The sequence below is a fragment of the Drosophila yakuba genome, chromosome 3L (genome assembly GCF_016746365.2).
Source record: "Drosophila yakuba strain Tai18E2 chromosome 3L, Prin_Dyak_Tai18E2_2.1, whole genome shotgun sequence".
Lineage (NCBI taxonomy): Eukaryota > Metazoa > Arthropoda > Insecta > Diptera > Drosophilidae > Drosophila > Drosophila yakuba.
The window spans coordinates 23,262,533-23,278,045 of record NC_052529.2 but is presented as its reverse complement, the minus strand read 5'-3'; the positions used below and the strand labels follow the sequence as shown (position 1 = coordinate 23,278,045).

Here is a 15,513-nt window from a genome sequence, read left to right as displayed (position 1 = left end):
CCTTTATCAGTTTAAGGTTATGCCTTTCGTCTTGACCAATGCTCCATCTACCATGCGAAAACTAATAGATCAAATATTTCCAACCTACCTTAGAAATAAGGTATTCATTTATTTTGATGACCTTCTTATACTTTCCGACACCTTCGAACGGCATACAAATGTTCCTTAATAAATTGCTTTGCCTAAAGCGGGCCTCACTATTAATGATCAAAATGTAGGTTCTGTGTGCCAGAAGTTCATTATTTAGGTCATATTGTCGGCCATGGGATTATATCCATGGATGCTGTTGAAATTGAAGCCATCAAAGCGTAACCCACCCCCAGTCTCAAAAACAACTTCGTCGGTTCTTAGGCATGACTGGGTGGTATAGTGAGTTTATAGAGAATTATGCGTCAATAACCTCCCCGCTCACAGACTCTTTAAAAAAGAAAAAATTCTTTACTTGGTCGAGCGCGGGAGCACATTATGGCTAACATTTCTTTTTCGTTCGCCGCATAGTTCTCTTCAGCTTTGGAAAGTGTTCTAGAAAGAAATGATATAGGGTGGTTGTCTTGCGATACAACTGCACGTGAAATTTGAAGCATCAGTAGTTAAATGGAACTCCTTATTGAAATCTAGGTAACGGACAATTTTTTCTTTTTACATTAAGCCACTTTTAAGCTTCTTAAAAGATTCTAGAGCTTTATTGTCTAGTGAAATTATTGTTTCGGATGACATTCTTTTGGACACGTGTCCATCTTCCACTCTTAAAAGTGAAGTTAGGGGTTTTGACAATTTGGCATAATTTTGTATAAATCTTCTATAGTAGCCGGAAAGCTCTAGAAGGGATCTTAGATCTCTCAAAGTTTAAGGGCAGGGATAATTTGCTATCGCTGCCACTTTACTCGGGCTTGTTTCTATTCCCCTATCGGAGACAACAAATCCAAGGAATTCGACTTTGTTTTTCATGAACTCACATTTGTCTAGCTGACATTTCATGTTGGCGTTCCGTAAAGTTTGAAAAATTTTAGCCAAGTTCTCAATATGCGTATCATCATCTTTAAAAATAAAACATATTTAAATATTTCTGCATATGCCCAATTTTACTCGCCCGTTTTTCATACATAGTGATGCGAGTCGCACGGGAGTTGGCAGCGTTTTGATGCAAATTAACCAGGAAGGTGACGAAATTTCCATAGCTTTTATGTCACGTAAGCTAAATGAATGCCAGCGAAACTATTCCGTTGGGTCTTGCAGCCGCCTGCATTGCATTAATTAATGCACTTATCCCGTTTATAAATAAATATATCAATATATTAAAACGCAATCGGTGGTGATTTATGTGATAGTGGCTGTGTTTAAGCGAGATTGCATTATATACATACATACATTGCTACATATATCAAGTGCAGCCACCCCGTTACGTGCATTGACTCCGCTTGCATTTTCGGCATTTATTTTGTGCTCATCTTCCCGCTGAACCGAATTTAAAGCGATTTGTTGCTATGCCCGCTGAAAGTGACAAAAACAGGGTGACATTTTTAAAGCGCAAAGCCAATGCGTTGTTCAGCAGGTTGCAGAGGCTACAAACGTCGCTGTCTAATGAGACGCTAAGCGGTTACGACAAACCCACTCTTACGGTGAGGCTGGAGCAGATTGATGAGCTGCAAAGTGCCTTTAATGTTCTGCATACAAAACTGGAGGAATTAGATTTCGACGAAATTGGCAGTGAAATGAGCGAGAATTTCGATGAATTCATCGTAGAATTCAAGGCTAGTGTGCGCGCGGAAATAGCCAAACGCAATGTGCATTTCGCGCCGCACTCGACGCTTGCGGAAGACGTTGTGCCCCACCTGGTGGACATCAGACGCAGCCGCGGCCGAGGCCGATGCGTTTGGCGGAGGCTACGCAGTTGGGCGGACCATCTTGACCTCTCCAACATTGAGAAATTTCAGCATCTGCGGTCATGTTTGAGGGATTCGGCGCTGGAAACTATCCGATCATTGGAGATCTCAAACGGCAATTACGAAGCGGCTTTAGAGTTGCTTCAAAAAAGGTTTGATAATCGGCGTCTCGTGTTTCAGGCGCACATCACCGAGTTTCTGGGTCTAAAGATAGTACGGAATGGTTCAGTGGCATCGCTTCGGGAATTGTCGGACAAGTTTAACGCTCAAATTCGTGCCTTGAAGGGTTTGGGCACCACTGAGCAAATCGCTGGCTGCATCATAGTGCAAGTGCTGCTGCAAAAGCTGGATGCGGCGAGCCAAGATAAATGGGAGGAGCGCTTGGAGGATCCGGTCTTTGCCAACCTTATTCCGTCGTGGGAATCGATGGCTGCATTCCTGGAGCAGCGATGTAGGACTTTGGAGGCCGTGGATTGCGCCATGGCAACCTATGCTAGTTGCTACCACCCAAAATTCTCTTGGTTGCATGCTTTGCCATAGTGCAGAGCATGCCATATATTATTGCCCGCAATTTAGAGACTCAGCGCCAGTAGATCGTCTGCGCGAGGCAAAGAGACTAGCACTTTGCCTAAATTGCCTAAAGGCAGGTCATCAGCTACGGCAATGCAGCTCGAGCCGCTGCCGCACCTGTGGAATCAGGCATCATACGCTGCTCCATCTAGATGGTCCGCCTTCCTCGCAGCCACATGTTCCGGTGTCTTCAAGCTCCCACGCTGAGCCTTCTGCCCCGCCTTCGACTTCTTCTACTCTAATTGCCCAGGATCTCGGTAGTAACCTTGTGCTGCTAGCCACTGCAACCGTTCTAGTGCAGAATCGGTCGGGACTGTTCGTTCCCTGCAGGGCCTTGTTAGATTCTGGCTCTCAACTGCAAATCTCTCTGCAACTTAAGAGGTCGAGGTCGTCTGGCTACGTCACTGGAATCGGGGATTCCAATTTCGCGACTGATGGATTCTCGGTAGGAATTGCGATGCGGTCTGTCACTTCGGGTTTCTCAACAAGCATAACAGCAGTTATCGCTCCCAAAATTCCAGAAAAACTGCAGCTCGCCGACCCGGAATTTCATAAAGCTCAGCGTGTTGACCTGTTAATAGGAGCTAGCCTGTTTTATGAGCTGCTGTACGTAGGTCAGATAAAGTTGTTGCCAGGACTGCCACTGCTTCAAAAAACTCGTCTGGGCTGGGTTGTGTCTGGAGGCTGCGCGCCCTTGCGGTAGCGCCTTAATAGCTTCACGCGTTCCTTCTTCAGCCAGCAAGGAAAACAACATTGATGTTGAACTTGATTCACTTCTGCAGCGCTTTTGGGAGGTAGAAAATTGTCCCGGCCCAATAGTTCAAGCCACTAAGGAGGAGCTAGATTGCGAGGCCCACTTTGTTAAAAATTACACCCGACTGCCAGCTGGCGATTACTCAGTATGGTTGCCGCTAAAACTCCATTTGGACTCTTTAGGAGATTCATATCCTCAGGCTTTGCGGAGATTCTTGTCTCTGGAAAGGAAGCATACAAAGCAGTCTTGCTTCAGGATTAAATATGCGGCGTTCATGAAGGAATATCGTGATCTGGGACATATGTCGCCTGTGCCTGCCTCCGAGGTCAGCTAGTGCCGATATTTTTTACCACATCACTGCGTCATGAAGGAGGATAGCACTACCACCAAGCTTCGCGTTGTCTTTGACGGATCAGGTACCACTTCCACTGGCTTAACGATGTGTTAATGGCTGGCCCGGTCATACAGTCCAAGCTATTTCACATCCTAGTTACCTACGGCCCCAAACCAGCCTCCTTCTTGTCCGTAAGGGCTATGCAGCAGTTGACAATCGATGATCAGGCATCGTTTCCCATTGGATCAGAAATCCTTCGGCGCGATTTTTACGTGGATGATTTTATCTCCGGCTCCGGCACGGTAAAGGATGCTATCAGCATAATGCAGCAGACGGCTGGCATTCTTGCGAAGGGCAAGCTCAAGCTAAGGAAATGGTGCTATAACATTCCGCTTGTGCTGGAGGGTGTGCCCGCCGAGGACAAGGAGTCATTCATGAAGTTTGAAGATGGTAGCGATTTCACCAAAACTTTAGGTCTCGCTTGGGATCCCGCCTCCGACCAGGTATTTTTTTTCGTTCTGTGCCTTTCAGTCGCCATTGAGAGCCTGCAGGCGCTCTGTTTTGTCTGCGATTGCTAAATTTTACGATCCTCTCGGCCTGGTCGGTCCTGTAGTCACAAGGTGTAAAATCTTTTTGCAGCAGCTCTGCAGGGATAAGCTTTCCTGGGATGAAAGCCTCCCGGAAACTCATAAGACGAAATGGCTTCATATATGTCGCAGTTTTGAAATAATAAGTCATGTTAGTTTCCCTCGGTTCGTGTTTAGCGTAGAGTCTGGTCTTGAGGTGCATGGTTTTTGTGATGCAAGCATTGATGCCTATGGAGCCTGCGTTTATGTGGTTTCTAAAGGGAATCAAAGTTTTAGCCATTTGCTTTGTTCGAAGTCGCGCATAGCTCCGTTGAAGACCATAACAGTACCAAAGCTGGAGCTTTGTGTTGCGGATCTTCTGGCTAAAATCATGAGGGAAATAGTTGGCTTTAAAGTATTTAAAGGACGCTACTATTGTTGGTGCGACTCGACGGTGGCACTTTCCTGTATCCGAGATGAGCTCTTCAGGTTCAACATATTTGTGGCAAATAGGGTTGCTGCCATTCAGGAGCTGACAGATGTCACGGCTTGGCTTTATGTTCCAACAGCGTTTAATACAGCTGACATCTTATCCAGAGGATCCCTGCCGTCTGAGCTTAGCGAATCGTCACTTTGGGCGCATGGACCCGCCTATCTTACGGAGCCTGAAAAAGATTGGCCAACAGCTGTTTGTCCTGACAAACCGGTGCTTGAGCTTCGTCGAAGTGTGTTCATCGTAAAGTCGCCGTACGTGTATGTAATTGCTTGCTCCAAATTTGCAAATTCTTACCCCTCACTGCAACGAGTGTTTGCATACATTTACAAATTTTGTAATGGAATTCGCCATCCTGGGCTCACCGTCGCACACATTCAAGAGGGTACTCAGATGATGCTGCGGTTGGTGCAGCGCGCGCAGTTATGGGAGGACATGCAGTCCCTAAAAGGGCTGGGAATAGTTTCCTCGTCTAGTCCTATATCCTCGCTTTCGCCGTTCCTGGATCAATTTGGACTTCTTAGAGTAGGCGGTCGCCTCCCGAAAATCCTTCCAAGGTCCGGTGACTCTGGCAATTATTTCGCATTACCATGAAAGCAATCTTCATGCCGGACCTCGAGCTCTTCTAGGTGCAATTCGATCCCAATATTGGCCTATTGGGGGGAGGAAGACGGTTACCAAGGCCGTGAACAGATGCATCAGATGTTTTCGGATTAAGCCGCGGCTGATAAAGCACATAATGGCGGACCTTCCCAAGGAGCGCTTGAAAGGATCTCACGCTTTTAAGGTTGCTGGTATAGACTTCTGTGGACCCTTCTTTCACAAGTCGGATACTCGCAAAAAGCCCGCGGTTAAATGCTACGTCTGAGTATTTATATGCTTTGCAACCAAGGCAGTGCACCTGGAGCTGATCAAGGATCTCTCGACAGTTGCGTTTCTGTGCGGACTCAAGAGGTTCATATGCACCCGGCGGAAGCCGAAGCAAATTTGGTCAGACAACGCCAACAACTTTGTCGGCGCCAAAAATGAACTTCTGGAACTTCGAAGGTTATTTCTCAGCAGCGAGCATCAAGGCTCCGTTCAGAATTTTTGCCTTTCGGAGACGATTGACTGGCGGTTCATCCCTCCACGGTCGCCCCATTTCGGTGGACTTTGGGAAGCAGCGGTGAAAACGGCCAAACATCATTTCTACCGCGCTGTGGGTACGGCGGTTCTGACCTTCGACGAGCTGAGGACGCTGGTGTGCCACATCTCGGCAGTTATTAACTCCAAACCTTTAGTTCCCATTTCAGAGAACCCTGCCGATCTGGACGTCCTCACTCCGGCGCATTTTCTCAATGGTGGTCCGCCTTCGTCATTTGACGAGCCAGATATAACGGGCCTAAACTATAATCGGCTTGACTCTTGGCAGCGCATCTCCTTTCTTCAGCAAATATTTTGGTCGCGATGGAAGGAAGAGTACTTGACGTTGCTCCAGCAGCACTCCAAGTGGCGCACCCCAAAGCCTGGCCTAGCCGTGGACAGCGTCGTTCTTGTTAAGGACGAGAATCTACCCCCAATGTGATGGCCTTTGGCGAGAGTCATGTAGTTAATTCCTGGCAGAGACGGCGTCGCTCGAGTTGCAGAATTGAGGACCGCGTCTGGAGTAATAAGGCGGGCAGTAAACAAGCTGTGTCTGCTTCCCCTTGAGGACTCTGTTGACAACCAAGCTTCCAACGGGGGGAGGATGTTGGGTCATGCAGCCGCCAAAACTGTCCAGTAAACTAATTTTATACTCTTAATATTGTAAGCCGAAGTAGTCAGTAATAGCAGTTGCGATGCCCATAGTGCAAACCGCTGTTCTCGCACGAATTTATTTGTACTCTCTCTTTGTTATCTACCTACATTAAGCTCGGGCGCTGCATTTCGGCTGTCTGTCCCGCCAATTGTCACTTCATCGTTTTTCGGCAAAGACTTAACTTGTGAATTCGATATAGCTCTTGGTTGGCCCTTGCTGCCCGTATAATAAACAAAATAAACAGTATCGGAAAATATTCGTCTATTTATTATTCGCAACAGCTACTGAAAAAGCTCAATAGCTAAACATATTCTGTAACAGAAAAAGAGTGCACAATTCTACATAAAAGCTGTTGAATGGGACTTGTTAGAGGATCGAACAGTTCAATTCAGTCGAGAGGATTCTGTAAATATTTTTAGAAAAGATGCAGTCAAAGCAATGAAGCAACAACAAGTCGGAATAAGAAGTTGTATAACTTAAGAAACCGTTAGCCAAAAAGTTCCTCGTAGAAACTTCCAGCACAGGAAGTATGTAAACGGTTTTAATGCCAAACTAGCACCAGCATTTGTGAAAGCTAGAATAAGAAGAGAGCTAGGTTCAACTTATTACGAGCTGGAAGACCTTCAAGGAGAGAAGAGAACAGGTGATAACAAAGTGTAATATACAAAGTGAAAAGAAAAGTATGAGAAAAAAGAAAGAAATCGCTAAAAAGTAAACGTATAATTCCGCAAGCTTAAATTAAACGAACATAATAAAAACAATTCCTAAATACTAATGTGATTATATTACCAAAAATAATGAAAAACAAGAGAGAACGCTATAGTCGAGTTCCCCGACTATCTGATACCCGTTACTCAGCTAGTGGAAGTGCGAAGGAGAGTCTTCAACACTGACAGTTTTTTGCGGTTTGTGGGCGTTAGAGTGGGCGTGGCAAAAATTTTTTTGGCAAATTGATAGAAATTTACAAGACTAATACAAAAATGAAAAAATATCAAAACATTTTTCAAAAGTGTGGACGTGGCAGCTTTGGGCGGTTTGTGGGCGTTAGAGTGGGCGTGGCAAAAAGTTTTTTGGCAAATCGATAGAAATATACAAGACCAATACAAAAATGAAAAAATATCAAAACATTTTTCAAAAGTGTGGTCGTGGCAGTTTTGGGCGGTTTGTAGGCGTTACAGTGGGCGTGGCAACATGAATCGACAAACTTGCGCTGCGTCTATGTCTCTGGAGTCTGTATGTCTAATCTAAACTTTCTAGCTTTTGTAGTTCCTGAGATCTCAGCGTTCATACGGACGAACAGACAGACAGACGGACTTGGCCAAATCGACTCGACTATTGATCCTGATCAAGAATATATATACTTTATATGGTCGGAAACGCTTCCTTCTGCCTGTTACATACTTTTCAACGAATCTAGTATACCCTTTTACTCTACGAGTAACAAGTAGAAAAACCGAAGACGATCTAACTTTGTAACCATGAGCAAGAACCTTTCCGCCGGAATTAGATTTAGTGTAAGTGTTCCTTTAAATTAACATATATTGTTTCATTCTACACTTAATTATTCGTCATCGGCAATACGCAATGCGCTTTAATAGCTGCAGTAATTATATCGCACTAAAATTAGTTTTGTTTTGATTACGCCTTTCGTTTTTTGCATTGAAATTATAAATTTTAACATACATGATAACGAAGAATTTGAATTAATGTAATACAACAATATACCTTCCCATGTTTTATTCTTATTAATAAATATGTCGTTATTGTTATTACTATTAATGTATCATATCTATTAATTGTTGAATTACACTGTTTTATATAAGATTAACGCAGTTATTTTCCAGCAACATTTATCTCTTTGCAAATGAATTACAATAGTTATACCCGTTACTCGTAGAGTAAAAGGGTATACTAGATTCGTTGAAAAGTATGTAACAGGCAGAAGGAAGGGTTTCCGACCATATAAAGTATATATATTCTTGATCAGGACCAATAGCCGAGTCGATATGACCATGTCCGTCTGTCCGTCTGTCCGTCTGTCTGTCCGTCCGTATGAACGCTGTGATCTCAGGAACTACAAAAGCTACATAGTTGAGATTAAGCATACAGACTCCAGAGACATAGACGCAGCGCAAGTTTGTCGATTCATGTTGCCACGCCCACTCTAACGCCCACAAACCGCCCAAAACTGCCACGCCCACACTTTTGAAAAATGTTTTGATATTTTTTCATTTTTGTATTGGTCTTGTAAATTTCTATCGATTTGCAAAAAAACTTTTTGCCACGCCCACTCTAACGCCCACAAACCGCCCAAAGCTGCTACGCCGACACTTTTGAAAAATGTTTTGAAATTTTTTCATTTTTGTATTGGTCTTGTAAATATCTATCGATTTGCCAAAAAACTTTTTGCCACGCCCACTCTAACGCCCACAAACCGCCAAAAACTGTGTTTAAGACTCTCCTTCTCCCTTCCACTAACTGAGTAACGGGTACCAGATAGTCGGGGAACTCGACTATAGCGTTCTCTCTTGTTTTATATACATATAACTAATTTCTTAATATACATTTATCTATACATAAATAATGGTAATACTAGAGATATAACGAGAAATGAAATAGGTATTTGGGTGAATTATGTCAGAAATATATACTTATAGTACTAGGATGAATATGAAATTGATAGGTTATAAATTACTATGTTTGTTAAAGGGGTATCAAAATGAATTTTAGGTAAATTTCTCCTTATCCTGGGGTCATGGAATTCAAAGTTTCATGGAATGAGTTGAAGGAAGTCATTTCAAGGGGTCCCAAGTGTAATTTGTAGGACCATAAGGATCATGAAAGGGTGGACATTACGCAGACTGTCGTAATAGAAGAAGTGATGTTGGCAAGTCCAATATTTTCTCTCTCTTTCGAATTGTCTATTCTTATTCTAGCCTTTTCTTCTCGTTCCCCTTTTGTCCATAAAAATAGTACGCGAATTTTTATTATTTTTTAAAAGCATACGAGCATTTTAACGTGGCTGACATAGCGTTTTCCGCTAACACGTTTATATTCCACCAGCTCAGTCTTAGTAGATCGTTATATGCTACAAGAAATCTCGTTAAAAATGTGCAGCAAGTGCGGCGAAAGTCACACAGCGAATTGGCGTGGCTGTGTAGTATACAAGGAACTCAAGAGCCGCCTTAACAAATGTGAAGAGTCAACAAGAGCTTAGGCCACCCACATCAGTTACACTCCGCCACAATCATGCCCGTATTACACGGCACCCCCTCCTACACATCGCACCAATCCTAGCCTACCTGAAATTCACTTCCATAAACATGCAATCCAGGGACGGCCCCGTTACTCTGGCCGCAGTCCCACCTCCGTTTTGTAGTTTCTGAAGACCCATTGTTGACATTTTGTAACTTACTTGGAGAGCGATTCATAGCGGCCGGTGACTACAATGCCAAGCACATGAACTGGAGATCACGCGTTTTGACCCCAAAGGGCAAAAAAACTTTCCAACGCCCTCATTAAGCTGCGAAATATGCTCGATTATGTGACTCCGAGTAGGCCTACATACTGGTCAGCAGATCTAAATCCCGGATCTTATTGACTTTGCAACACAACAAGAAAGATCGCATGAAATAATATTACAGCAGTCACTTGCAAAACTATCATCTGATCATTCTCCAGTTCTCCTTACTATCAGGCATCGACAACATATAAGTGAGCAACCGCAGGACCAACTGTGCAAGGTACACGAAACATCTTTTTACTCACATGGAACCAACTCAAACAGTGTTTACAGAGGAGGACCGTCTGGCCGAATCGATGAAGGAAAAACGTTTTGCTGCTGCCAAGGCCACTACCCCTCCAAACACACGCAAAAGGACCAATCCTAGCAAGACAAATCGCGAAATCGAACTGCTAGTACTTGAAAAACGAAGACTAAGAAGAGAATGACAGAATCACAGCCCTTATATTGAACCGCCCACAAGCAAAAAGAACACTTTGTGGAAAGCACAAAATATATTCACCCACCAGCAGAAAGCTGGATACGCAGCTCTTGCTCTCATCTTGAATTCCGGTTTATAGCTGCTACTGCTCTCAACTTCCGGAAAGTCCATGACTAGTGGCCGATGCCGCTGCCTGGGGCAACTCTGGTAGTCCACAAAAACGTCTATCCGTATGCTGTGAATGGTAAGGCTTCTCTGCTTGTCTATACGCGCCAAAACCAAGCTGAGGTGTCGCGTGCGGAATTCCGCTTCTCTTGAACCTCATGATCCAGAACCTGCGGCTAGCCCATTCCTTGGCGACCGGTGTTCTTGATCCGTAAGCCGACCATTTTTTCCACCACTTCCCGGCGTTCTGGGTGACCCCAGGCCATCGAAACACGCGGCACCCCGGTTGTACCCCCTGTTGACTAGATTTCGTCCACAGCGGTCTCAACTGGTGGTCGTGCCCAGCCCCAAACGCTCATTTATAATTAACAATTGCCGAACAAAAATGTAATAATAAATATTGAAATAAATAATATATCGCATGCTATACACAAACAAATTTCATTTTTATACCCGTTACTAGTAGAGTAAAAGGGTATACTAGATTCGTTGAAAAGTATGTAACAGGCAGAGGGAAGGGTTTCCGACCATATAAAGTATATATATTCTTGATCAGGACCAATAGCCGAGTCGATATGACCATGTCCGTCTGTCCGTCTGTCTGTCCGTCCGTATAAACGCTGTGATCTCAGGAACTACAAAAGCTACATAGTTGAGATTAAGCATACAGACTCCAGAGACATAGACGCAGCGCAAGTTTGTCGATTCATGTTGCCACGCCCACTCTAACGCCCACAAACCGCCCAAAACTGCCACGCCCACACTTTTGAAAAATGTTTTGATATTTTTTCATTTTTGTATTGGTCTTGTAAATTTCTATCGATTTGCCAAAAAACTTTTTGCCACGCCCACTCTAACGCCCACAAACCGCCCAAAGCTGCTACGCCCACACTTTTGAAAAATGTTTTGAAATTTTTTCATTTTTGTATTGGTCTTGTAAATTTCTATCGATTTGCCAAAAAACTTTTTGCCACGCCCACTCTAACGCCCACAAACCGCCCAAAGCTGCTACGCCCACACTTTTGAAAAATGTTTTGAAATTTTTTCATTTTTGTATTGGTCTTGTAAATTTCTATTGATTTGCCAAAAATCTTTCTGCCACGCCCACTATAACGCCTACAAACCGCCAAAAACTGTGTTTAAGACTCTCCTTCTCCCTTCCACTAGCTGAGTAACGGGTATCAGATAGTCGGGGAACTCGACTATAGCGTTCACTCTTGTTTCTTTTCAGATTAATAGAACTGATCATCGCCGGTGGATTTTCGACCTAATTCGTCCATTGCATTTTCCAAAAATAGAACTGTTCGTCGCTCACTAACCGTTTGTCAAATGGGTTAGCTTTCACTCTTGGTGATACCTACTAGTTATGGACATCGGCTGACCTAAAGTTCCTGGTAATTTTTCTCTTCTCCTTTGCATTTTCTCTCACATGTCGCAGAGAGTGAGATGTGTGGCACAGGGAAAACTCTGCCCTTGGACACCCTTGTGGGTGTGGCAGTTTTGGGCGGTTTGTGGGCACTGGGCGTGGCAACATGGGTTAACAAACCTGAGCTTCGCGTATGTCTCTAAAGTTTGCCTGCTTAATCTTCCTAGCATTTAGAGTTCCAGAGATCTCGACGCTTATACGGACACACGGACGGACAGACGAACATGGCTAGATCGACTCTCCTATTGATCATGATCAAGAATATATATACTTTATATGGACGGAAACACTTCCTTCTGCCTGTTACGTACTTTTCCACGAATCTAATATACCATATTACTGTACGAGTAACGATTATAATAAATATACACTTTTCATATTCTAATTCGCCATTACTTTATTAACTCTAAGTTTATTTAAAAAAAAATCTTTAAGTCACACTATGGGGTTATAACCTGGACGTGAACGCACCCTTTTCAGCTTTCACTGAACTACAAACTACAAACATAAACAACTTACCTACATAATGACTTTTTTTTAAGCTTTTTATGTTTAATGTTTACTATTTAAACTTGAAAGAACACTTTCACAGCTTTAATATGCTTTTGATTAAAGTTTATTGCTTAGTTTTGCTATTTTATATGCATAAATCTAAAATGTTAAACTTAAATTTTTTGAACTACAAATATTTATATTGTTTAAATTAAACTTCACAGTTAAATAAATATGGTATTTCATTCGACACTAAAATGATATGTAATATTTATCATACTTAATCTAAACCCACCACTTATTACCGCACTTAAAATAAAGTGTAATATTAAAAACTTCTGATTTATAAGTTGAATAAGTGGCAACGTTCAGAATAACATTTTTGTATGTTCATGATTTTATTCAATATATTCCATATTAAACATTCTAAGTACTTCAAAAAATTCAAACAAGTTTCTAAACTAAAATCCACAATTTTTATTTAAAATGCATCCAAGCAAAGGATAAGATTATTTAATATCACCAAGAGCGCCTGACTTCTTGTTTTTTTTTATTTGTGAGTATAGTGAAGCCGCCTTGTAATTGATAGGTCCATAATGTTGACTCTCGAGATCAGCATAAATGAATTCATCATCAAAAATTTGCGCATTTATTGGCTGTATAGATAAGGGAAGTGTTATATAAGTGAAAGGCTGTCAAATATTTATGTTTAAATAATATTGATAAAAATGTTTTCATGCAAATGTATAACTTATATCGCCTAGTTATGAATTATGAAATTTAATAAAATTTTGCGGTGGCTGTCGGAAGCCACTAGCCTTTGTTAAAGCCATTTATTATATTTTAGCGAAAACTAATAATAAAAATGATTGAATTGACAATAAAACATAAATTAAATTTACCTTCTTTCTACTCGGACAAAAACATTATCTCTTTGTTATGGGAAATGTGTTCAAATAAAAACTTAGAATATATAAGTATTGCTGCTTTTGTAAGGATCCTCAAAGTCGGAAAGATGCTAAAAAATTATAATTAATTTCTTTTAAGAATTTATGAAAACTGTGGTAAAATTATCGGTAAATTTTGTGCATTATGGTAAAATTTTGTTCTTATAGAGTATCGAATTGTTATGAGCGGGCCGCCAACAGAATTTTAAAAATATTAGAAGTCCTTTTTTATATTCAAATATTACATACATTTTTGGGGATTACATGCTAATATTGTAACAGTCTATTCTTGGTTGTTGGGCATTTAAAACTAATTAATGCATTCGCTGCGTTGTATATATTCTTAAGAATTATCGTATACGTCTATAAATATACAAAATTTTTCAGACTTAAGACATGAGGACAAGAAGAAAGTGGTTCTAAACTTAAACAAGTTACTAAAAAGTAAATCATTATAACAAACTATCTTTAAAATAACTGTTAAGCTTAAAACAACACTGGTTACAAAGCTTGTAATTTGTATACGATTTGGAGGCGTAAGTTCTGAAATAATATTTTCTCTTTCTTGTGCTGCAGTAGGTATTATAGTTTTTGTTCATATGGCTTAAAGTTTGAACCATTATTCTGACCTTTTTTTAATCCAGTTTGCGGGCAAAGCTTTAAAGCCATCTACTGTACCCTTTTTCCATTGTTTTATGGTTTGGGCACGTAATTGATTTTTAAAACCCACATGGTCATTAATAAAAGAATTTGTTTGTTTTTCACTTTCATATAAAAAAACATTACCATGGTTAAATAAACCTTATATTTGCAATATTATTTTTATTTTTGCTCATTATAATATATCTGTAAGGGTATGGACAGTAGTCCTAGTACACGGTTTTATAATACCTAAACGCATGTTGCTAAACTAATATATATAAGAGTTTAGGCATAATACAACAGTGAACAAATTAAAATTAATTAAATTATTTTAATAAATTTTTGACAAGATTGAATTAAAAAAGAATATTTTTTAGTACTGTAACGTGACCAATTGCATGACAACAAGTAATTGCATTCGTTTTTTATTATTATGTTAGCTCAAAAAAAACATTTAGATAATTGCGCGAAAAATTGGTTTTATTTACATCCGTATTTATCATTTTTTTATATTTAGTATAATAATTTCTTGCAGTTGGTAGTTCTAACATATTTATATCCGTTACTCATAAAGTAAAACGGTATACTTTAAAAGTATGTAAGAGGCAGAAGGAAACGTCCGTCTCTCCTTCTGTCCGCATGAACGTCGAGATCTCAGAAACTATAGAAGCTAGAGTATACAAAAAGCATTAAAGTAAACAGTTTTCAAAAACATAGATGCAGCGCAAGTTTGTTGAGCCATTTTGGCACGCCAACTTAATGCCCAAACTTTTGAAAAATTGTTTGATATTCTTTCATTAGTCTTGTAAATTATTATCCATTTGCCAAAAAACAGCCACACCCACATTTCTCGTTCGATCTTCCACTAGCAGAGGAACGGGGAACTAGACTATAAAATTCCCTCTGTTTTTTTGTGATATATAGTGGTCCGACCCGACGAGTTCCGATTTATATTGATTGGGAAAGATTCATGTAGAAAGCCTTAGAGCTGCGCGTTCTTCTTTTGGGTAGAAACGGGTATTGATCAGTATAATGAATATATTACTGTCTACGAACTGACACCAAAGAAAAAAAATCTGATGTAGATGTTTGGTCATAACAAGTGGTACACCAATTGAAAAAAACACAGAAATTATTTACACACGAAATCTTTTACCTATTCGGCACGCTTTAAGTCCAACAGAACAGAATTTGTTTAAATAAACAAATTATTTTTCATTTATAAGCTTAATATTTACATGTCATAACGTTTAAGACCTCGGAGGTTATTATCGAGGTAAATCGAAATATATCGGTACACTAATATACAAAAATTGCTTTTATTACCCTTCAGCCGAAAAAAGTACGAGGTTTGATCAATTTTTATATTGAACAGAAAAACCAAAAATATGACACTGCGTTGATGCTATACAATGCATTACGATAGTGCACCAAAGGGACCACCGTTTTTTTGAAAGCAATTGTAACTTTCATAATAATAACCATTGTCTGGAACAGTGTACGTTCAATATGTCATTTAC

General features: G+C 40.8%; 1 protein-coding gene across 16 annotated transcripts in view; it reads right to left on the bottom strand.

Moving 5' to 3' along the window:
- The window catches only part of LOC6540104 (hemicentin-1), a 112,680-nt gene that overhangs the window by 10,783 nt on the left and 86,384 nt on the right, over positions 1–15,513 (bottom strand). For 5 of the 16 annotated variants that reach the window (XM_039374119.2, XM_039374126.2, XM_039374129.2 and 2 more), the window contains one exon: positions 12,513–13,060. The exons of 3 other annotated variants lie outside the window; for them this stretch is intronic. In XM_039374119.2, the coding sequence (XP_039230053.1) occupies positions 12,914–13,060 (147 nt within the window). In that variant the 3' untranslated portion in view covers positions 12,513–12,913. Of the gene's footprint in view, positions 1–6,903; positions 6,952–12,512; positions 13,423–15,513 lie in introns of those variants that run through there. 8 more of the 16 variants (XM_039374122.2, XM_039374127.2, XM_039374128.2 and 5 more) reach the window with 4 other exon arrangements.